General features: G+C 46.5%; 1 protein-coding gene across 1 annotated transcript in view; it reads left to right on the top strand.

The window, feature by feature from the left end:
- Positions 1-10,907, top strand: part of LOC147098639 (neurotrypsin-like) — a 52,060-nt gene extending 41,153 nt beyond the window's left edge. The window contains exons 14-15 of the mRNA XM_085970599.1: positions 1,901-2,181; positions 4,822-10,907. Of these exons, the coding sequence (XP_085826725.1) occupies positions 1,901-2,181; positions 4,822-5,177 (637 nt within the window). The 3' untranslated portion in view covers positions 5,178-10,907. The remainder of the gene's footprint in view (positions 1-1,900; positions 2,182-4,821) is intronic.
- Positions 10,908-23,220: the final 12,313 nt, after the last annotated feature.

Here is a 23,220-nt window from a genome sequence, read left to right as displayed (position 1 = left end):
CGTTCCCCGGCCACATTTCTTCAGTTTATTTCATAGAATCATAGAATGGTACAGCACAGAAAGGAGGCCATTCGGCCCATCAAGTCTGTGCCGGCTCTTTCGAAGAGCAATCGAGTTAGTCCCACTCCCCCGCTCTTTCCCCATATCCCTGCAATTCTTTCTCCTCCAAGTATTTATCCAATTCCCTTTCGAAGGCTACTATTAAATCTGTTTCCACCGCCCTATCAGGCAGTGCATTCCAAATCCTAACCACTCGTTGTGTGAAAAAGCTATTCCTCATGTCGCCTCTGTAAACAATTCAGTGAAATAAATAGCAAGATCACGGACTTCATGATCGGCTTGAGCCGTGAGATATGGAGCCTCCAAGAACACCACTGGACTGAAATAAGGTTGAACTGAAACAGCCCAGAAACATTGCAAACCCACAGCAAGTGCCAACCAGTTCAATGCATCGATTCGAGGGTCATACTGCATCCTCACGGAAATAGATTATACAGAAAATTCTTGCTCAGATGTTTACACATTGATAAGATCAAAAGGCACTTCTCTGTTCCTCAAGACTTAAAACCCCATTCTGGGATCGAATAGCTATTTCATACAATAGAGAGACCAGCCGAACCTTGTGCATCAAAGATATCAAGACTGAAATCTAGGAAGGGGAAGATTTAGCTGTGTTCGTTCCCAAAACGGCATCGACTGTGTTTTTACGGCAGCGGAAAGAAATTGATTTCGGGACGTAACGGTAGGATTGGGTGACTGGAGCGCATCAGTTCCACGTTGCTGTGAAGAGATTTTGTTTTACTGATATTCAGATATTTATGGTGCAGAGGCCAACATATTGTTGCATTTCTATAGCGCCTTTCACAACCTCAGGACGTCCCAACATATTGTGCTGTGGCCAAGGATCGGGTCCTGAGCCTCAAACACATTCCCATCTTGTGGATCTCAACAGCATTCCCGCCAAGTCATAAGGAAGATTTATGTCTCCCAGTAGAAGCAATGGTGGAAGCCCAGGAGATATTTGCCCAATTATCTCCTTTGCTGCATGGGCTCGGGTGACCAGGGGACGAGAGAATATGGTAGGATTTGATACTCTGGCTATAAGTTATATTTTTAAAAAATCTGACATTCAAATTTCCTTGTCTTCAATTCAGCCATTTTGCGTGCTTTGGACAAGGATGAAGATGTCCAACAACGGAGGAGTCCATCTTAGGGAAAATAGAACTGTCAGCACCAGTTGGACTCCTCCGAAGTACAATTCTATTTAACAAAGAGTAAGGGATGAGAAATAAAGACTTGCATTTCTAGAGCGCCTTTCACAACCTCAGGACGTCCCAAAGCACTTTACAGCCAATGAAGCACTTTTGAAGTGTAGTCATTGTTGTAATGCAGGAAACGCGGCAGCCAATTTGCGCACAGCAAGCTCCCACAAACAGCAATGTGATAATGACCAAATACCTGTAATCTGTTTTTTAGCAATGTTGGTTGCTGGATAAATATTTGCCCTGGATGTCAGGGCGAACTCCCCTGCTCTTCTTTGAAATAGTGGCTGTGGGATCTTTTACGTCCACCCGAGAGAGCAGACGGGGCCTCGGTTTAACGTCTCATCCGAAAGACGGCCCCTCCGACAGTGCAGCACTCCCTCAGCAGCAGCCTAGATTTTTGTGCTCAAGTCCCTGGAGTGGGGCTATGAACCCACAACCTTCTGACTCAGAGGCGAGTGTGCTGCCCACCGAGCCACTAAGGGCAGCTGTGGAGAATCCTCTAACCGAGAATGTCTTGGCCTTTCCTTTCCTGGTACTATAGAAGAACCTAAAATGGAAAAGGGGGAAACCCTTACATTATAAAACCTATATTTCAAAAAGGAGTTTGTTTTTCACAGGGCTGTTGAACTTTTCAGGTTTGGCAACAACACAAGACGTTACTTTATTCGGGTTGGAGATTATCACACGGCCGTGGAGGATGAATATGAGCGAGAAATTCCCGTGGAAAGGATCGTCATGCACAAGAACTACAAGCCAAACAGCAGTGATAATGATATAGCACTGGTCAGAATGAAAGGCAGAGAGGAACATTGTGTGACGTTTAATCAGTATGCAACACCAGTCTGTTTACCAGGCAGAAAGGAAAGGATTAGAATAAACAAGCAAACCTGTTACATCACTGGTTGGGGAGATACAGGTAAGAGATTGCCAATGCCTGCAATTATTCATAGAATTACAGAGCATTTCTCAGAATCATAGAATGGTTCCAGCACGGAAAAAGGCCATTCAGCCCGTCGAGCCCGTGCCGACTCTCAGTTAGTCCCACTCCCCCACCCTTTCCCCGTAGCTCTGCAAATTTTTTTCCTTCAGATACTTATCCAATTCCCTTTTGAAAGCCACGATTAAATCCGACCTTTTGAAAGCCACGATTGAATCTGCCTCCACCACCCTTTCAGGCAGTGCATTCCAGATCCTAACCACTCGCTGTGTAAAATTTTTTTTTTTCATGTCGCCTTTGGTTCTTCTGCCAATCACCTTAAATCTCTGTCCTCTGGTTCTCGACCCCTCTGCCAATGGGAACAGTTTCCCTCTATCTACTCTGTCCAGACCCCTCATGATTTTGAACACCTCTATCAAATCTCCTCTTAACCTTTTCTGCTCCAAGGAGAACAACCCCAGCTTCTCCAGTCTATCCACATAACTGAAGTCCCTCATCCCTGGAATCATTCTCGTAAATCTTTCCTGTGCCTTCTCGAAGGCCTTCACATCCTTCCTAAAGTGTGATGTACAGCGCAGAGAAAGGCCATTCGGCCCATCAGGTCGATACTGTTGTTTATGCTCCACACGAGCCTCTTCACACCCTTCTTCATCCAACCCTATCAACATAACCTTCTATTCCCTTCTCCCTCATGTGTTTCTCCAACTTCCCCTTCAAGGCATCTCTGCTATTTGCCTCAGCCACTCGCTGGGGCAGCGAGTTCCACATTCTCACCACTCTCTGGGTAAAGAAGTTTCTCCCCCCTCAGTTCTTCAGTGGATTTATTAGTGACTAGCTCGGCCTAGAGTTTCCGTTTTGGGGGCAGTCGGCAATCCGGGCGCAAATTGCGCTGTTTTTTTCCGAAGTGAAGTTACGGTTCAGGTTTCCGCTCAAGCTCGTTTGCATAATCGCAAAGGGAAAATCTTCCGTGAGCCTGCGGAAACGGGCAGTATTTCAGAACGTAATTGTTTAATTTTTTTTCTCTTTTTGCATTAAAAAACAAAAATATGACAAGTGGTGTCCCCCAGGGACCTGTACTCGGGCCTCAGCTTTTCACCATGACGTGATGAAGGGATAGAGAGTTATATATCCAAGTTTGCAGATGACGCTAAGTCAGGAGGCTCAGTAGATGGGAGCAGGAAGTTACAAAGGGGCATAGATAGATTCAATGGGCTGAATTTTGCCGGCGCTTAGAAGACGGGTTCGGAGGCGGGTCCGCTGGCAGTGATTGACAGCGGGGCGGAAGTCCACTCTGAACCCGCCTCCTCCTTCATTTCCCAAGTGCCGGCTCTTCCCTGCTCGAAGGAGAACAACAACCAGTGACGTAATAAAACTCACTACACACTTGGTTCTAGTATAAAGCAAGGCTTTAATCAACTTGTTTCAAAACATGGAGGTCTAGTTATCTTTCACTAGTTCCTGTTTACAAAATGTCCCTGGGCAAGCTGGGCCCACGCCTGAGTATTTATACTCCTTGGACGACGCCACGAGCTGGCCGTCCAGTGTTATTTCATGAGTCTTTCTTCATGGATCATAAGATTCATAACAACCAGCTTCTCCAGTCTCCCCACGTAACTGTATTCCCTCATCCCTGGAACCATTCTAGTATGGGCAATAAATGCTGGCCTTGCCAGCGACGCCCACATCCCATAAACGAATAAAAAAAAATTCTAGTAAATCTCATTCTGCACCCTCTTCAATGCCCTCACGTCCTTCCCAACGTGTGGTGCCCAGAATTGGACACAATACTCCAGCTGAGGACGAACTAGTGTATAAGATAATGTGGTAATTGCAGCAATATTTTGAAAAAAAGATATTCCTTAAAAAGCACCAGGGTAGACCTTCCAATCGGCAAAGTTTGTGTACGAACAGTTACCGTGCTTCACTGGATTATTGTATGCACTATCTTCGGACAGGCGTCACACTGCTTAAACTAAATGCCCCATGTAAAACTGGCATACATAGAATGATACAGCACAGAAGGAGGCCATTCGGCCCATCGTTCCTGTGCCGGCTGACGTAATAAAACTCACTACGCACTTGGTTTGAGCATAAAGCAAGGCTTTAATCAACTTGTTTCAGAACATGGAGGTCTAGTTGTACTTCACTAGTTCCTTGTCTTACAAAATGTCCCTGGCAAGCTGGGCCCACGCCCGAGTATTTATACTCCTTGGACGGCGCCACCAGCTGGCCGTCCAGTGTTGTTTCATAGGTAGTTTCTCGATGATGAGATTTATGACACCGGCTCTTTGAAAGAGCTCTCCGATTAGTCCCGCTTCCCCCCCCAGCTCTTTCCTCACAGCCCTGCAATTTTTTTTCCTTTTCACATATATATCCAATTCCCCTTTTGAAAGTCACTATTGAATCTGCTTCCACCACCACCCTTTCAGGCAGTGCATTCCCAACCGTAACAACTCGCGGCATTTTAAAAAAAAAGGGAAGGCATTGAGAGCACACTAACATACGTCAACTTTGCCGATTGGAAGCTCTATCCTATCGCATTGAAATAAAATGGCCGACATTAGCCCCTCTAGAGGCAAGTCACGCAATGACTTATTGTTGTTCTAACCCACTTTTTAGGACGATCCTATTCAAGAACTTTACTGCAAGGCGCAGTCCCCTTACTGCCAAAGAACATCTGCAAAAGCCGCTACCGGAACCAGTTTACCACCCGCATGATCTGCGCGGGCAATCTGTCTGAGCACAAGCGGGTTGACAGTTGCCAGGGGGACAGCGGCGGTCCTCTGATGTGCCAGCGCACAAGCGGGCGTTGGGTCATTTTGGGGATTACCTCGTGGGGCTACGGATGTGGAAGAAAGGACTCTCCTGGGGTTTACACCAAGGTGTCCAAGTTTGTCTCTTGGATCAAGAAAGTGACTAAAGCCAAAGTGAAAACGCAGGAAAACCTGGTGGGCAAGCTGGCTCAAAAGGCATAAGGTGGGGCGGGAAAAACACGGTTGAACCATGAGCGACCGAATTATTTCTTACTCAACTGCGCCAAAGATCTCCTGGAGTAATATTGGAATAGACTCTCTCTCCATTACACTTCTAAAACAAACGGCAAACATGATGTAAGATACGGACAATGACAAAAATGTTGGTCCCAGGGACTCCTTGGATGAGAATTAGACTGATGTTTGACAATTTTATTGGCGGTTATTTAAATAACGCCTTGCACTATCTTTCTCTTAACAATTATTTTGGGACAATTTGAAGCACGGAGGGAGATTTCTTCCATTTCCTCTTCACAACAAAAACTTAAACGTGTTCTTCGACCACATGCTCACAATTTCAGTGTCGGAAGCGAAGAACAGAACTCTCCTCCTTACAGAATTGTTTTGTGAACAAGGACAGGGTCAGTTTAGTTCTTGGCCTTGACGGACCATTCAAGTTGAGCCGCCCTGTATGGGTGAGCGTTGCCATGCTTTAGCTCGATGGTGTACCTCATTGTGGCATAGTAATTCAGGGAGGCGGCGGGTCGGGGGAAAAGCCCATCCTGTCCTGCAACGCATGACTGCTGCCCACTGACACAAAACTGGACTAAATCCACAGCCCCCCGGGACTGACTCTCTCCCTGACCGGTTAAAAGCAGGCAGGCATCAAGAGCGGCTCTTTTTTTCTTTGTCCTTCCCCCGTAGGCACTGTCGCCGACGATTAACTTGACTTCAGGCTGATTACTCGGGCGAGACAAAGATTGCCTTACCAGACTACGGCGGAAAGTGGCAAACGTTACAAGGCGAAGTGGCAAACGTTACAAGGCGAAAAGGATCGACCCACAGGTCGAACATCCGGCACCATTCCCGGCAACTGAAGGAACGATTCAAGGACAGATTAAACCTCAAGTCACCCTGCGCCTGTGGAGACTGAGCCCCTGAATCTCACGATGCATGGTCACTTCGAGCAGCAGCTCTGTCTCTTGCTGCACCTGCTAGTAGATTTATCCTGACACTCGTGCTCATTTGGGGTTTTTTTTTAAGTCGCCAAAGTACCAGTATTTAAAATTGAAGCGAAATGTGTAAAACTGTACGAGTTTTGTGAGCGCTGTCCCGTTATGCGTAGCAGTTCTGCTTTTCCGTTTTAAGGAGCGTCTTTCTAATTCTGTGAATTATCCAGTCTGCGGGACAGCCATCGCCTGCAGTAAGTAGTGAGTTAGGAATAAATGTGCCAGTTTCCAATTATAAAGCGTATAAGGCGACCATGTTTATTAGCTTAACCAAATAAGGTATTGTAGTGAGCTTTTGAAACGCTGTGTCTTCCAAACAACAGGCTGAATGAATATAAAGTGCTAATTTAATATTGATAGGTTCCATTGTGTTCGTCTGCACGTCTGCCGATTGGAATCTCTAGTTATGCTGCAGTTCTACAGAAACACCATCAGGTGGCGGCCTAATGCATGTTACAGAATTATATCCCGCTCATCGGAGCAAATCAAATCAAATCAAATCAAATCAACTTTTATTGTCATTGTTAGTGCACAAGTGCAGTACAACGAAATGCAGGCTCGCGGCTCCCGAGAGTGTACAATTTGGATTGGACACTTAAACATTTCAACATACATTTGTACATATATATTAGCATAAATATGACCATAATAAAGTGCATCGGCAGATGTGCAGGCTTTAGTGTTTATTTGTGGAGTTCAGTAGGATGACAGCCCTGGGAAAGAAGCTGTTCCTAAATCTGGTCGTACGGGTACTGTATACTGTATACTGTAACGCTGCTGTTAATAACCATCCTTCTCTACGTCTAAAAGTAATGTTTCCGCATTAGCACCATGGCTTAAAAAAAAAATCCATCACTTAAATTTCAGTTGCGCCGTCGCCCTGTGAATGCAATTTTTAAAACATTACCGCTACCAAATTCTGATAACCAGTTGTTAACAGTGAAAAAGAAGAGAACGAGACTTGCATTTATATAGTGCCTTTCACAGCCTCAGGGCGCCCCCCAAAGCGCTTTGCAGCCAATGAAGTGTCGTCGCTGTTATATTGCAGGGAAACGCAGCAGCCAATTTGTATACAGCAAGATCCCACAAACAGCAATGTGATAATGGCCAGGTAATCTGTTTCAGTGATGTTGATTGAGGGATAAATATTGGCCCCAGGACAAACTCCCCTGCTCTTCTTCGAAATAGTGGCTGTGGGATCTTTTATGCCCACCTGAGAGAGTAGACGGGACCTCGGTTTAACATCTCATCCGAAAGACAGCACCTCCGACAGTGCGGCACTCCCTCAGCACTGCACTGGGAGTGTCAGCCTGGAATCAGTACTCGAGTCCCTGGCGTGGGACTTGAACCCACAACCTTCTGACTCAGAAGGCGAGTGCGCTACCCACTGAGCCACAGCTGATACTGCAGCCTGAAACGTAAGCGACTCCAGTACGGTCGCATCTTACCCACGCTGTCAGAAATAATTAGACTTTCAAATACATTTTTTTTGGCGTGGGAGGTGATTCTTCCAAAAATATTTTGGGGGCTTGAAATTACGCTGTGGGATTACTCACGATAAAGCACTTAAATGTGTTTGTATAAAATTCACCAGTGCTTAAAGAGAGGTGTTAACCCGTTTAAAAATAATTTAAAGGCTTTCATTTCTATCTGACCTGCCCAGATCTAAACAAATAACAGACAATTCAGAGCGAGCTTGACATAAGAGCTTCTTTACGAAGCGTGCCTGTAGTTTGCCACATGGTGAAACCTGATTGGAGCGGCACACCTGCTGGTGAAGCATTAAAGGACCATTGCAGCCAAGTGCCTTGTGATTGGAAATGTGTTTTGTTTTTTTTTGGTTACCAGAACATTTCCGGGAAACACGCCTTCCTGCGATATCATTCACGGGTCATAAATTAAACTTCGAAATAGGAATTTCTCTCGCTTTTCGAAGCGCGAGAATAAAACAGCCCCCTCAAAATCCTTCTCACTAAATCGAAAGCAAACTATCATACTGATAACTGCAAGCTGGTTTTAAATTGGATGCTTATTGCAGAGAGCCGGCACGGGCTCGAGGGGCCGAATGGCCTCCTTCTGTGCTGTAACCATTCTATGATTAGTAATCTTTCATTTTTTCACGTCCAGTTTAATACTCCTTTTGGGATGCCACCCCCGATTTGTTTCATAGCAACAGTGTTCCTACAACTTGGGTTGCTCATCCAGTATACGGAATGGGTTTTCTGCACTGTGGGAACCAGTATCCAGTAGGGATTCCACTATACGCTAAGATCTGCCATTTTACAGCGACAGCTTACGTTTATAGAGCGCATTTAACGTGGCAACGCGTCCCCAGGCGCTTAACAAGAGCGAGATCAATAAAAACATTTTTGACATCGAGCCACAGAAGGAGCTATCAGGACAGGCGACCAAAAAGCTTGGTCAAAGAGGTCGGTTTTAAGGAGTGTCTTAAAAGAGGAGAGAGGTAGCGAGGCGGAGAGGTTTACATAGAAGATAGGAGCAGGAGTAGGCCATTCGGACCCTCGAGCCTGCTCCGCCATTTAATGAGATCATGGCTGATCATCCAAATTCAGTACCCTGTCCCTGCTTTCTCCCCATGTCCCTTGATCCCTTTAGCCTTAAGAAATATATCTAACTCCTTCTTGAATATATTTAATGAATTGGCCTCAACTGCCTTCTGTGGTAGAGAATTCCACAGGTTCACCATTCTCTGGGTGAAGAAATTCCTCCTCGTCTCTGTCCTAAATGGCTTACCCCTTATCCTTAGACTGTGACCCCTGGTTCTGGACTCCCCCGCCATCGGGAACATCCTTCCTGCGTCTAGTCTGTCTAGTCCTGTTAGGTTTAGGGAGGGAATTCCAGAACTCGGGCCCCAGGCAACAGGAGGCACGGCCACCAATGGTGGAGCGATGGAGATCGGGGATGTGCAAGAGGCCAGAATGGGAGGAACGCAGCAATCTCGGGGGATTGTAGGGCTGGAGGAGGTTACAGAGATAGGGAGGGGCGAGGAGGCCATGGAGGGATTTTAGAACCATTACTAGTGGCCACTATTATATAAAACAGGTATCAGAAAAATAGAATGTGGGCTTGTTTGAATCAAACAAAAAGATTTTAACTGTTAAATTATACTTGATGTTCTAGAAATATATTTAGCGGATGTTGCTCACAGGATGTTGCTGAATATACTCTCTATCTTACCTATTCATGTCACTGGTGATGTCTCCCTCTGTTCTTTTCCATTTATTTATCGCCTCCTTGCCATCACACTCTTCCTCTCACCTGTACCTTGACCCTCTCCCTCTCCACTCGCCCTTGGCTAATATTGAACTGCCCTCTATTATCTTCACCTCCTCCGCCCTCTTTTTTCAAGTCAACAGAGAGAGAATAGAGAAAGGGAATTTAAAAAAAAGATGGTAATAGGAGAGGAGGGGAATTTAACAAAACTACAGCATAACAACAGGAGTTAATAAAGAAGTCTTGTATTTCTATAGCGCCTTTCACAACTTCAGGACGTCCCAAAGCACTTTACAGCCAATTAAATTCTGTCACTGTTGTAATGTAGGAAACACAGCAACTAATTTGCGCACAGCAAGCTCCCACAAACAACAATATGTTCATGGCCAGATCATCTGTTTTCAGGTGTTGAGTGAGGGATAAATATTGGCCCAGGACACCAGGGATAACTCCACTGCTCTTCTTCGAGATAGTGCCACGGGATCTTTTACGTCCACCTGAGAGAGCAGACGGGGCCTCGGGTTAACATCTCATCCGAAAGACAGCACCTCTGACAGTGCAGCACTCCCTCAGCACCGCCCTGGGAGTGTCAGCCTAGATTTTTGTGCTCAAGTCCCTGGAGTGGGACTTAAACCCACAACCATTCTGACTCAGAGGCGAGAGTGCTGCCCACTGAGCCACAGCTGACACCTATGAAATGGCTATTTACTTATTTCTGCTCAGTAGCACTGGATTAAAAATTGGAATGCGCATCTTGGTGATGGCTATTTACTGATCTATAAATTAACATATAGACACTTAGCAAAGCCTGAGTAATACTTAGGTAATGCTAACATTATGCTACTCCTGACGTGGCTCTTTGACAAATTTTGCCTGATAATGCTCCTGTGAAGCACTTTGGGATGTTTTACTGCCCGAAAGAATGGTAGAGGCAGAAACCCTCATCGCATTTAAAAAGTACTTGGATATGCACTTGAAGCGCCGTAACCTACAGGGCTACGGACCAAGAGCTGGAAAGTGGGATTAGGCTGGAGAGCTCTTTGTCGGCCGGCACAGACTCGATGGGCCGAATGGCCTCCTCCTGTGCTGTAAATTTCTATGGTTCTATGATTAAAGGCACTGTATAAATGCAAGTTATTGTAGTCGTGCTATAAATGCCTGCTTATGTAGCTTCAAATATCCATACTTACCATATACTTGGCTTTCAGTCCTCCCAACAATAGATGGCGCTGTGGTGCAAGTCACCCACATTCACCTGCCATTTTGTTTTACAAACCTAATTTTCGGCCTTCACTACACAAGCCCTGAACACATGCCCTTCCCAATTTCAGCGTATCCCATGTCCAAGGTATTTTCCGCACTGATACTTTGCATATTTAATTTTTTCCGGCTGATCTTTCCTCAGGATCAAGACTTTCACCGCTGCAACAACCGGATAGAAATCAATAAAAGTTCTGCCACCGTTGCAACTGTTGGCTGTTGAACCCAATTTCTAATTGATCTTTGCCTGGTTTTTTTTTGTGATGTAGGAAACGCGGCAGCCAATTTGCGCACAGCAAGCTCCCGCCAACGGCAATGTGATAAATGACCAGAGAATCTGTTTTTTTTAGTGGTGTTATTGGAGGCCTTACAGCAGACCACATGCCGACCCTCTTGGCCACAGTTGATGGGGAGAACAAGGAAGGGGAGAACAACAAAGAAAATACCCTCTAATATCTGATTCCGCTCTATTCTGTGTGGACAGACCGAGCCGTGCAAACAAGCACCAAGTTACACACACCAGTTGTAATCTACATACAAACTGCAGCACAATGACGTGAGTGAAAGGCTCGTGCATTGGTGCACGTGGATGTCCACTATCCGCATGAGTGTGCAAATCTTAAGAAATAGCGAGCGACCTGCATAAAGCGGCCTGAGGCTTGTTAGAAGTCCCGTTTTACATTAAGGAAGCTGATCTGCGTTTGGCAGAAGCTGTGAAATAATATCAGCATAGCAATGGAACACCCAAGCCAAACAGAAACGCATTGTGTGGGAAGCAATTGGAACTCTTAAAGTTCGCACCTCAACTGAAGCAACAGTGAGAGGTTGATTTGGTGACACAGTCAAGATTGATGGAGCTGACACTAAACCTCACAAAAGTGTGACACCGACTGTGGTTCTGACTGAGATGGCTAAGGCGCAGACAAGGCCACAGCTTCAGATGCTCCAGAAGCTGCCTGAAGGTTCTGTGGTGGTGCTTACTTCCCGCTGCTGGGTTTCCCTGATGGCTGGTTGGGGGGGGGGGGGGGGAGGTGCACACAGGCCACAGGAATCAGGAGAGCGCCTGGCCCAGAGGGTAGAGCAGTCGGCCCATCCGTGGGCCGGAACAATGGCAGCCTGCGCCTCTCTGCAGGCAATGCTTATATTTGCCACTAGGGGTGCTAACTCTAGCACCCGTGTCAACTAGAATCATAGAACGATTCAGCACAGGAGGAGGCCATTCGGCCCATCGTGCCTGTGCTGGCTCTTTGAGAGAGCTCCCCAATCAGTCCCACTCCCCTGCCCTTTTCCCACAGCCCTGCAATTTTTTTTTCCTTTCAAGTAATTATCCAATTCCCTTTTGAAAGTTATTTTCTTATTAATTGACAGCATTGTAAAGGAGTATAGAGCAGAATCATTAACAAACGAAAGTAACACAGTATTAGTGTTTCATGTAACCCGCTGACAGATGGCTTAATTTACTGCTGCTGGTAAATTAACCCAGTGAGAAATAGGACAACGCTGCACTTAAAGAGCAGCAAATAAAGCTCTAATGACATTTGGGGGTAGTTTTCTTTTTACCGCTTTCATGCTTCTGGCGCGGATGCGTGCCTGCCAGCTCGTTCAGTCCTGGCCCTTGATTTCCTGTCCGTTAACCACGGGAGGGGCTCATGTTGGAAAGCGGCGCGAGTGCAGCCCTTGATTTTCCCATCCATGGATAGCGAACCAAGGGTCGATGCCGCACGACTTATCGACATCGCTCCCAGCGGGCAGGGGTCCGCACTGGGATCGCAGAAGCGGAAGGTTGACCTTTTAGATACAACAACAACAACTTGTATTTATATAGCGCCTTCAACGTAACAAAACGTCCCAAGGCGCTTCACAGGAGCGTTATCACAAAAAAAAATTTGACACCGAGCCATTTAAGGAGATGTTAGGGCAGGTGACCAAAAGTTTGGTCGAAGAGGTCGGTTTTAAGGGGCGTCTTAAAGGAGGAGAGAGAGGCGGAGAGGTTTAGGGAGGGAATTCCAGAGCTTAGAACCCCAGCAGCAGAAGGCACGGCCGCCAATGGTGGTGGATTTAAAATCGGGGATGTTCAAAAGGTCAGAATAGGCGGAGAGCAGAGATCTAGGGGGATTATAGGGCTGGAGGAGATTACAGAGGTAAGGAGGGGCATGGCCATGGAGGGATTTGAAAACAAGGATGAGAATTTTAAAATTGTGGCGTTGCTTAACTTGGAGCCAATGTAGGTCAGCAAGCACCGGGGAGATGGGTGAGCGGGACTTGGTGCGAGTTAGCATATGGGCGGCAGAGTTTTGGAGGACCTCAGGTTTATGGAGGGTAGAACTAGGGAGTGCGTTGGAATAGTCAAGTCTAGAGGTGACAGAGGCATGGATGAGGGTATAAGTACTTTTTTAAAAACCTTTATAAAACACTGGTTCGACCTCAACTGGAGTATTGTGTCCAATTCTGGGCACTGCACTTTAGGAAGGATGTGAAGTCTTTAGAGAGGGTGTAGAAAAGATGTACAAGAATGGTTCCAGGGATGAGGGACCTCAGTTACATGGATAGACTGGAGAAGCTGGGGTTGTTCTCCTTGGAGCAGAGAAGGTTGAGAGGAGATTTGATAGAGGTGTTCTAAATCATGAGCGGTCGAGACAGAGTAGATAGAGAGAAACTGTTCCCGCTGGCGGAAGGATCGAGAACCAGAGGACACAGATTTAAGGTGATTGGCAGAGGAACTAAAGGCGACGTAAGAGGAAAAACTTTTTTATGCAGCGAGTGGTTAGGGTCTGGAATGCACTGCCTGAGAGGGTGGTGGAGGCAGACTCAATCACGGCTTTCAAAAGGGAGTTGGATAGGTACCTGAAGGAAAGATATTTGTAGGGCTACGGGGAAAGGGCGGGGGAGTGGAACTAGCTGAAGTGTTCTTGCAGAGAGCTGGCAGGGGCTCGTCGGGCCGAATGCCCTCCTTCCGTGCTGTAACCATTCTATGATTCTATGAACCCACCCATAGGCAGATTGCCCAGAAACTATGCAAATCTCTCCCAAAGTCACAAAGCTTGAAGTTACTAAGCTGATGGTTTTGTGGTTTCACATGACATTCCTCTGTTCGCTATTTTGATGGAAAGGTTAAAACCAAAACATTTCTGTCTTTTTCTCCCTTGGATGCTCTTAACCAGCGGTGCAGCTCAAACATTTACTGCCCGGGAAACATTAAATCACTTGAGGCTAGAAATAGCTTGATTAACTTGATAAGCTTGATAATAGCTGGCAAGCACTTAATATACTTCCCTCTTCTATTTTGCCAGATGTGTTAAACTTCAACAGGTTAAATTAGCAGACAGAGGAACATCATACGAACGTGCTAATTATTCATCCATTATTATCACCAGCAATAATTTATACCTTGCAGTCATCTGTTACTAGGGGCTGGAATTTGCCAATGGGGAGCTTTTGGAGGCGGGACTCCCACTTGTCGGGTTTCAGTCCCGCCTCCATCGACTTCTGGCCAACCCACGCTATTTTCCCTTGATTGACCTTGTTAAGCCCGCCCAGCGGGCTCAGCAGGCCAATTAAAGGAAAGCCGGTTACAGAGAACGTCAGCGTGTGACGTTTCATCTGTCAAAAAATTTTGATAGATGAATTGTCATCATTTGACAGCTCTGTGAAGCTGTCAAACACTGGCATTCTCTGTAGTTTGATGAGTTCTTGAATTCAAGACCGCATCAAACCTCTTTCTTTTGCAGAAATTAGATGGTTGTTGCATTGGAGAATGCAGCGGCCATCTGTCATCTCAGCCGCGGAGGTACGAGACTCTCCGCATCCCCACCAACTGAAGCCTGCAGGAAGAGACAAAGGTAAGTAAACTTTTTCTAACACTTTCCACTTACCTCAGTTACCTCTCCACACTTGCACCCATCACTCACCTCCACAGCACACTTTTGACCCCCGCAGACCCACTACTCGCCTCGGTGCCCCTGGCGGGTTTCAGAGCCTTCGGGAAGCCCGCACTTGTGAGGGCAAAATGGGGATAATCCTCTTATCTGCCTGTTAGCTACCTGTTAACAGGCAGTTAAGTGGCTGTAATCCCCTTCCCGCCTCCATGGAGATGGGACCCGGCGCGGGTCGGCTACCCGCCTCCTGGCAAGATGGCATGGAGGCGGGTTGGGGGCGGGATGGGCACCCGCCCCCCCCGCTCCCAGATTCTGCCATTTTCCTGGCAGTCCTGCCTCCATACCCACCTCCCCAGGGCTGGCAAGATCCAGCCCCTTATTTCCAAGGAATTAGACAACAGAAAATAAACATGGCCTGTGGTTCTGCAGGGTATGTACAGTTATATTAGAGCCTCCCATTTTCCAACCTACATAAACTTGAGCTCATCCAAAACTTTGCTGCCCGTGTCCTAACTCGCATCAAGTCCCGTTCACCCCTGTGCTCACTGACCTACATTGGCTCCGGGTCTGGCAACACCTCAATTTCAAAATTCTCATCCTTGTTTTCAAATCCCTCCATGGCCTCACCCCCTCCCTATCTCTGTAACCTCCTCCAGCCCTAAAACCCTCCGAGATCTCTGCGCTCCTCCAATTCTGGCCTCTTGCGCATCCCCGATTTTAATCGCTCCACCATTGGCGGCCGTGCCTTCAGCTGCCTGGGCCCTGAGCTCTGGAATTCCCTCCCTAAACCTCTCCGCCTCTCTTTCCTCCTTTAAGACGCTCTACCTCTGCGACCAAGCTGCCCTACTATCTCCTTATGTGGCTCGGTGGCAAATTTTGTCTGATAATACCTGTGATGCACCTTGGGATGTTTTACTACGTTAAAGGCATTATATAAATGCACATTGTTAATGTTGTACAGGAAGAATAGCGGCAGGCGAAGTCAGACACAGTTTTATAATAAACATAAGTAATGATTACTGTTTAATATCACAGCTCACTGGCTCTGCCAGTATCTTTACTGCAACTGAACATGATGCCAGGAAGCAGAGCACATACAAAGTGACTGTCAACTGATAAACCGAGGCCTTGAAAGACTGAAACATATGACACAGGCTCTTTAATGGTCAGTTAATGCCTGTAAACCATTAATTACTGGTGGCAGATGGAGATTAACACTGGACTGGCACTTGTGTACATGTGTCGTTAGCGACAAGGTCACGGAACAGTTTGCCAGGGGATCCCAACCATGCACCACCGCATCGCTGGCAAGGCCGGCAGTTATTGCCCATCCCGAATTGTCCTTGAGAAGGTGGTGGTGAGCTGTCTTCTTGAACCGCTGCAGTCCATATGGTGAAGTTACTCCCACAGCGCTGTTAGGGTGGGAGTTCCAGGATTTTGACCCAGCGACGAAGAAGGAACGGCCAATATATTTCCAGGTCAGGATGGTGTGTGACTTGAAGGGGAACTTGGAGGTGGTGGTGTTCCCATGCCCTGCTGCCCTTGTCCTTCTAGGTGGTGGAGGTCGCGGGTTTGGGAGCGGCTGTCAAAGAAGTGGGTTAAGTGGGAAATTGCCCTTGATGGTGCATATGTCTGCATTGCCAGCTAATACAAATTGAAGTTCTGCAATACAATTAAATATATACAGTATGTGTAAACTTATCATTCTTGTTTGTTCTGAAAGAACAAACTCAACATTGTAGATGTGAAGGCTGAAAGGTCACCTAACGTTATGGCAAAGTGAGGTTGTTGTAGGAAACTCCTTTGCGGTTCAAAAGTTTGTTCTTTTTAAACTTGGCTTCCTTTATTGTGACTCATTCCAAAGTGATAATGTGGGTGGAGGCCAGTGTGTGCAGTGCCCACATAGAGCAGTTACATTGCACTACTGACGCAGAATGAAAGGTGTAGTTTGCAAAGCACGACTGGCGACACCTGTGTTACACTGCACGCTGTCCCTGGCCGTGAATCGCACACTGTGCCCACTTGCTCCGCTCCCCAACGGCAACTTTTTGTTTCGAGAGCGCGGGCAAAAGCATCCACTTTCTCATTAGATTAAAAAGATTCAGAATAAAGGGGCCGCCCTTTTAGAACTGAGATGAGGAGGAATTTCTTCTCTCAGAGGATCATAAAACTGTGTAATTCTCTGCCCCAGAGAGCCGTGAAGGCTGGGTCATTAAATACAGTTAAGGTGGAGCTGGACAGTGACATGAATCAGTCATTCATGAAAGAAAGACTTATGAAATAATACTGAGCGGCCTGCGGGTGGCGCTGTCCAGGGAGAGTATAAATACGCGGGCACGGGCCCAGCTTGCGCAGGACATTCTTAACAGGAACTAGTGAAGGACACAACTAGACCTCCATGTTGTAAAACAGTTGATTAAAGCTTTGTTTAACGCTTAGACCAAGTGCCGAGTAGTTTTCTTACGTCAGACAGGTTTTTGCAAGATAAGGGAGTGAAGGGTTACGTAGAGCGGGCAGAGAAGTGGCTTTGAGTCCAAGATCAGCCATGATCTTATTGAATGGCGGAGCAGGCTCGAGGGGCCAAGTGGCCTATTCCTGCTCCTATTTCTTATGTTCTTATTCCGCAGTAAGTTTCTAAAGTGCCCAGGACATCCAACCAATCGCCTGGGCACGTTGTAAACCTGCCTTCAAATCCACACCAGAGCTATATTGCAGCCTCCTCCTCTCTCGTACCGTTTGGTTTTAGTGCATTGGCGAGTCACAGTGACCCAGAATTTGCCGTTGTTAGTGACGTTAAACCCCCCCCAGCAATTTGCAGTGAGGAAGGGATATGGCGTGAATTGCGAATCGCCACAAGTTGCTGGCCGATTTGCGTTGTTCCCCCATTAGCTTTGTAAACATGGCAGCTCGCTGTGAACCTCCCCGTGAGCTTCATGAAATTTGCCCCGTTAAAACGAATTAAACCCGCCGCAGAAAGTTAGGGCTGATATTTAACGACATGAGGACCCATTTAACGACGAGATTTGTGCTCCTGCAATATTACTCAACCTCTCCGGCCCAGAAAGGGAGCAATTGAAAGTGTGGCGTCTCATTTTTGATATATATATAAATTGACCTGGATATTGGAATAAAGAGTAGAATTTCTAAATTTGCCGATGACACCAAACTTGGGGGTGTGGCAAACAGTGAGGATGATACCAATCGACTGCAACAGGACATAGAAAGGTTAGCAGAATGGGCAGACAAGTGGTAGATGGAATTTAATACAGAGAAGCGTGAGGTGATGCATTTTGGCAGAAGGAACCGGGAGAGGCAATCTTCTTCTTAGGCAGTCCCTGGGAACCGAGGATGACTTGCTTCCACATTAAAAATGAGTTCTCAGGTGACTGATGAGTCCAATGCAGGACCTACAGTCTCTGTCACAGGTGGGGCAGACGGTGGTTGAAGGGGCGGGTGGGTGGGGTGCTTGGGTTGACGTGCGCTCCTTCCGCTGTTTGTGCTTGGCTTCCGCTTGCTCCCGGCGAAGAGACTCGAGGTGTTCGGCGCCTTCCCGGATGCTTCTCCTCCACTTTGTGCAGTCTTGGGCCAGGGATTCCCAGGTGTCGATGGGGATGTTACACTTTTTCAATATACACTTAATGGCACAGTTTTAAAGAGTGTGCAGGGACAGAGGGACCTGGGAGTTAATGTGCATAGGTCCCTGAAAGTGGCGGGACATATTGAGAGAGTGGTTAGCAAAGCATATGAGATATTGGGCTTCATAAATAGAGGTATTGAGTACAAAAGTAGAGAAGTTATGCTGAACCTTTATAAAGCGCTAGTTAGGCCACAGCTGGAGTATTGCATCCAGTTCTGGTCACCACACTTTAGGAAGGATGTGAAGGCCCTTGAGAGGGTGCAGAGGAGATTTACCAGAATGGTTCCGGGGATGGGGGATCTTAGTTACAAGGACAGGTTGGAGAAGCTGGATTTGTTTTCACTAGAGCAAAGGAGGTTGAGGGGTGATTTGATAGATGTGCACAAGATTATTACGGGTTTGGATAGGCTAGACGGGGAAAGGCTGTTCCCATTAGTTAATGGTACAAGGACTAGGGGACACAGATTTAAGGTTTTGGGCAAGAGATACAGGGGAGATGTGAGGGAAAAACTTTTTTACGCAGCGAGTGGTGAGGACCTGGAACTCGCTGCCGACGGAAGTGGTGGAAGCGGAGACACTCGATGTTTTCAAGGGGAGACTGGATAGGCACTTGAGGGAAATAAACTTGCAGGGCTACAGGGATAGAGCGGGGGAATGGGACTGACTGGATTGCTCTGCAGAGAGCCGGCACAGACTCGATGGGCCGAATGGCCTCCTTCTGTGCCGTTATGACTCTATGACACATTCCTACAGGTAGTAAGTTGGTCCTAGCAGTTATTAAAATTTAGAATTTTAACATTTTTTTCTTTTTCTTTCTGTCTCTTTTCTCTATCTCTCTTATTCCAATCTTTCCTTCCCTCTCTTTATTTCTCTTTCTGCATCTAAATTGACTCTAATTCACCCAATTTCCTTCTCCGTCGTTCCTCTGTTTCTTTCTCTATCCTTAAATTTAAATGGTTAAGCGGATAGGCTGTTGGTCCCGTCGTTCACCGAGATTCCAGATGCCCCGGTTGACTTTGCCGCGCCGTTATAGGAACATTCAGCCATTCAGCCCCTTGAGCCCATTCTGCCATTCAGTTAGATCACGGCTGACCTGTTATCAGCTCACACTATCAGCAACTTACAACAACAACTTGCATTGATATAGTGCCTTTAACGCAGTAAAACCTCCCAAGGCGCTTCACAGGAGCGATTATCAAACAAAATTTGACACCGAGCCACATGAGGAGCTAATCGGGAGGGTGACCAAAAGCTGGGTCACAGAGGTAGGTTTTAAAGAGCGACTTAAAGGAGGAGAGAGAGGTGGCGAGGCGGAGAGGTTTAGGGAGGGAATTCCAGAGCTTAGGGCCCCAGGCAACTGAAGGCACGGCCGCCAATGGTGGAGCGATGAAAATCGGGGGGATGCTCAAGAGGCCAGAATTGGAGGAGTGCAGCGATCTCGGAGGGTTTTAGGACTGGAGGAGGTTACAGAGATAGGGAGGGGTGAGGGCATGGAGGGATTTGAAAACTAGGTTGAGAGTTTTAAAATCGAGAGGTTTCTCAACTCATATAAAGAGTTGTGTGGGAGGTATGTTGGGGGCAATTCTGGGATTTGGAGTGGGTAGAATGCATCACTGAGTCCCTTGTCTCCTTTTGTCTTTGCTTCAGACCTTTTAAAGAATTCCATACAGATTGAGTCACTTTATAAAATGATGAACCACTAATTCATTTTGCAATAATGTTGGTTTAATGTATTTTACATTTCCCTGCTGCAATCCCAATCTTCATAAAGTTAATCAACACCATGTGGATTCCTTCAATACTTGGATAAAAACTGCACATTGCTTCGGCAGCACCTCCCAAACCCACGACCTCCACCGCCTAGAAGGACAAGGGCAGCAGGCACATGGGAACACCACCACCTCCAAGTTCCCCTCCAAGTCACACACCATCCTGACTTAGAAGTATATCGGCTGATCCTTCATCGTCGCTGGGTCAAAATCCTGGAACTCCCTCCCTAACAGCACTGTGGGAGCACCTTCGCCACACGGACTGCAGCGGTTCAAGAAGGCGGCTCACCACCACCTTCTCAAGGGCAATTAGGGATGGGCAATAAATGCTGGCCTTGCCAGCGACGCCCACATCCTGTGAATGAATTAAAAAAAAGTGGCCTATTTGTTGGGTGCCATATTCTTTGAATCAAAATGTTAAGATCGGACTTGAGTTAGTCAATCGCCATGTGCCAAACAGTGCACAGGTGCCCTTCATAAGAAATTGGCCGCTTGGGAAAATCATCGGCTGCCCAATTGGATAAGTCGCCGAATGTCTTCTAGGAAAGGATCCTGAGACATCTCGCACAATGAAGTGTTCTTTCAGCCAGCAGTATCTGGGTCAGATCAATATTACAACGTCTGTAGTGAATTCGCACAGGTAAGCATTTAAGAAAAGAAAGCAAGATCATCGCTAGTTCATCAGGAAGTACAAATAATATGAACATGCATACACATTAACAAAGCCAGAACTTTCATAGCTTATTCGATTCATTCATCTGACATGGGTGTTTGCTTATTAAAATCCATGAGATTATGCTTTAATTGCCAACTGACTTTGAAAAGAACCCGTGATGACACAGGTGTTCTTCAATTTTCATCAAGTTTAATGGGACCTATTTCCTACTAAGTTTACCTTAAGGTGGTTTTGGCAGTGAATTGGCATTTAGACCACCAAATGACCTCAAAGTATTAACATTTCAATTGCTTCAACACCTGCGACTAGTTAAGCCACCTAATTGGAAATCATGCGAAGGGTTCAGAGCGAGTAACTAAAGAGAAACTGTTTCCAATGACGGAAGGGTCGATAACCAGAGGGCACAGATTGCAGGTGATTGGACAAAAGAACCAGAGGCGACAGGAGGAAAAACTTTTTTACGCAGCGAGTGGTTAGGATTTGGAATGCGCTGCCTGATAGGGCGGTGGATACAGATTCAATAGTAGCCTTCAAAAGGGAATTGGATAAATACTTGAAGGAGAAAAAAAATTGCAGGGGTATGGGGAAAGAGCGGGGGAGTGGGACTGACTGGATTGCTCTTCGAAAGAGCCGGCACAGACTCGATGGACCGAATGGCCTCCTTCTGTGCTGGACTATTCTATGATTCTCTGATATGACAAAGGCAGATAAAGAAAGTCCATTGTTGCTCATCTACCCAAATAAGGAAAACCTACTCCACCTAATAAACTTTTGAATGACTTTGAGCTTTTCACCTCCATTAGTGTTTCTCTAAGTCTATTCAAATAATCAGTTTTAAGCCCCTGAGCAGCCTGAAATTGGACTAGACCACTGACCATCTAAATTAACACAACAGTGTAATGCTGTGGACAATGGGGGCAGGAAGGCAAGACCAAAAGGCCGAGATCCTCCAAAATGACTACAGGGAGACCATGTGTGGGAAGTCCCTGTTCTTGGGGTAGCTGTGAGCCTCCCTTACCTAATGGCGTACAGCAGCAACGTCCAAGCTGTGTGAGCTGAATAGGTGGCACCATAAAGCCATGAAGCAGTACAGACACACCTGGAATTTCCACATGTGTTCTCCTGACCTACTGCCGTAATTTTGATAGAAGATTGGTGGAGAAAGGGCATAAATACAACAACAACTTATATTTATAAAGTGCCTTTAACATAGTAAAACGTCCCAAGACACTTCCTAGGCTAAGAACATAAGAAATAGGAGCGGGAGTCGGCCATTCGGCCCTTTGAGCCTGCTCCGCCATTCAATGAGATCATGGCTGATCTTCTGCCTCAACTCCATTCACCGGCCCTATCGCCATATCTCTTGATGCCCTTACTAGTCAGAAATCTATCGACTTCTGTTTTGAATATACCCAATGACTGAGCCTCCACAGCCCTCTCGGGTAGAGAATTGCAAAGATTCACCACCCTCTGTGTGAAGAAATTTCTCCTCATCTCAGTCCTGAATGGCCTACTCTTTATCCTGAGGCTGTGGCCCCTGGTTCTCGACTCCCCAGCTAAGGGAAACATTCTCCCAGCATCCACCCTATCAAGCCCTGTATTAGTTTTGTATGCTTCAATGAGATTCCCTCTCATTCTTCTGAATTCAAGAGAGTACAGGTCTAGTTTACTCAATCTCTTCTCATACGACAGTCCCGCCATCCCAGGAATCGATCTCGTGAACCTTCGTTGCACTCCCTCTATGGCAAGTATATCCTTCCTTAGGTAAGGAGATCAAAATTGTACACAGTACTCCAGGTGTGGTCTCACCAAGGCCTTATATAATTGGAGTAAGACTTCTTTACTCCTGTACTCAAATCCTCTTGTAATGAAGGCTAGCCTACCATTTGCCTTCCTAATGGATTGCTGAACCTGTACATTCACTTTCAGTGACTCATGTACAAGGACACCCAGGTCGCTTTGAGCATCTGCATTCCCCAATCTTTCACCATTTAGGAAATACTCTGCCTTTCTGTTTTTTCTACCAAAGTGGATAACTTCACATCTATCCACATTATATTCCATCTGCCATGTTCTCGCCCACTCACTGAGCCTGTCGAGATCCCCTTGAAGCCTCTTCACATCCTCTTCACAACTGACACTGCCACCTAGCTTTGTATCATCAGCAAATTTGGAAATGTTACGTTTAGTCCCCTCATCCAAATCATTGATCTAGATTGTGAATAGCTTCAAATGGCTAAAAACAGCCATTTATTCCATTTCTCTTGGGTTTCCAATTCGTCAATTCCGGCCTCGTGTGCATCCCCGATTTTAATCGCTCCACCATTGGCGGCCGTGCCTTCAGCTGCCGAGGCCCTAAGCTCTGGAATTCCCTCCCTAAACCTCTCTATCTCTCTCCCCTCCTTTAAGATGCTCCTTAAAACCGACCTCTTTGGCCAAGCTTTTGGTCAGCTGCCTTAATATCTCTTTATGCGGCTCGGTGTCAAATTTTGTCTGATTATCGCTCCTGCGAAGCGCATTGGGACATTTTACTACGTGAAAGGTGCTATATAAATGCAAGTTGTTGTTGTTTGGTGCTATCCTTT

Source organism: Somniosus microcephalus, chromosome 29 (assembly GCF_052327205.1).
Source record: "Somniosus microcephalus isolate GS21.2 chromosome 29, FLI_Smic_1.0, whole genome shotgun sequence".
NCBI classification, from domain to species: Eukaryota; Metazoa; Chordata; class Chondrichthyes; order Squaliformes; family Somniosidae; genus Somniosus; species Somniosus microcephalus.
This window is presented reverse-complemented; position numbering and strand designations above follow the sequence as displayed.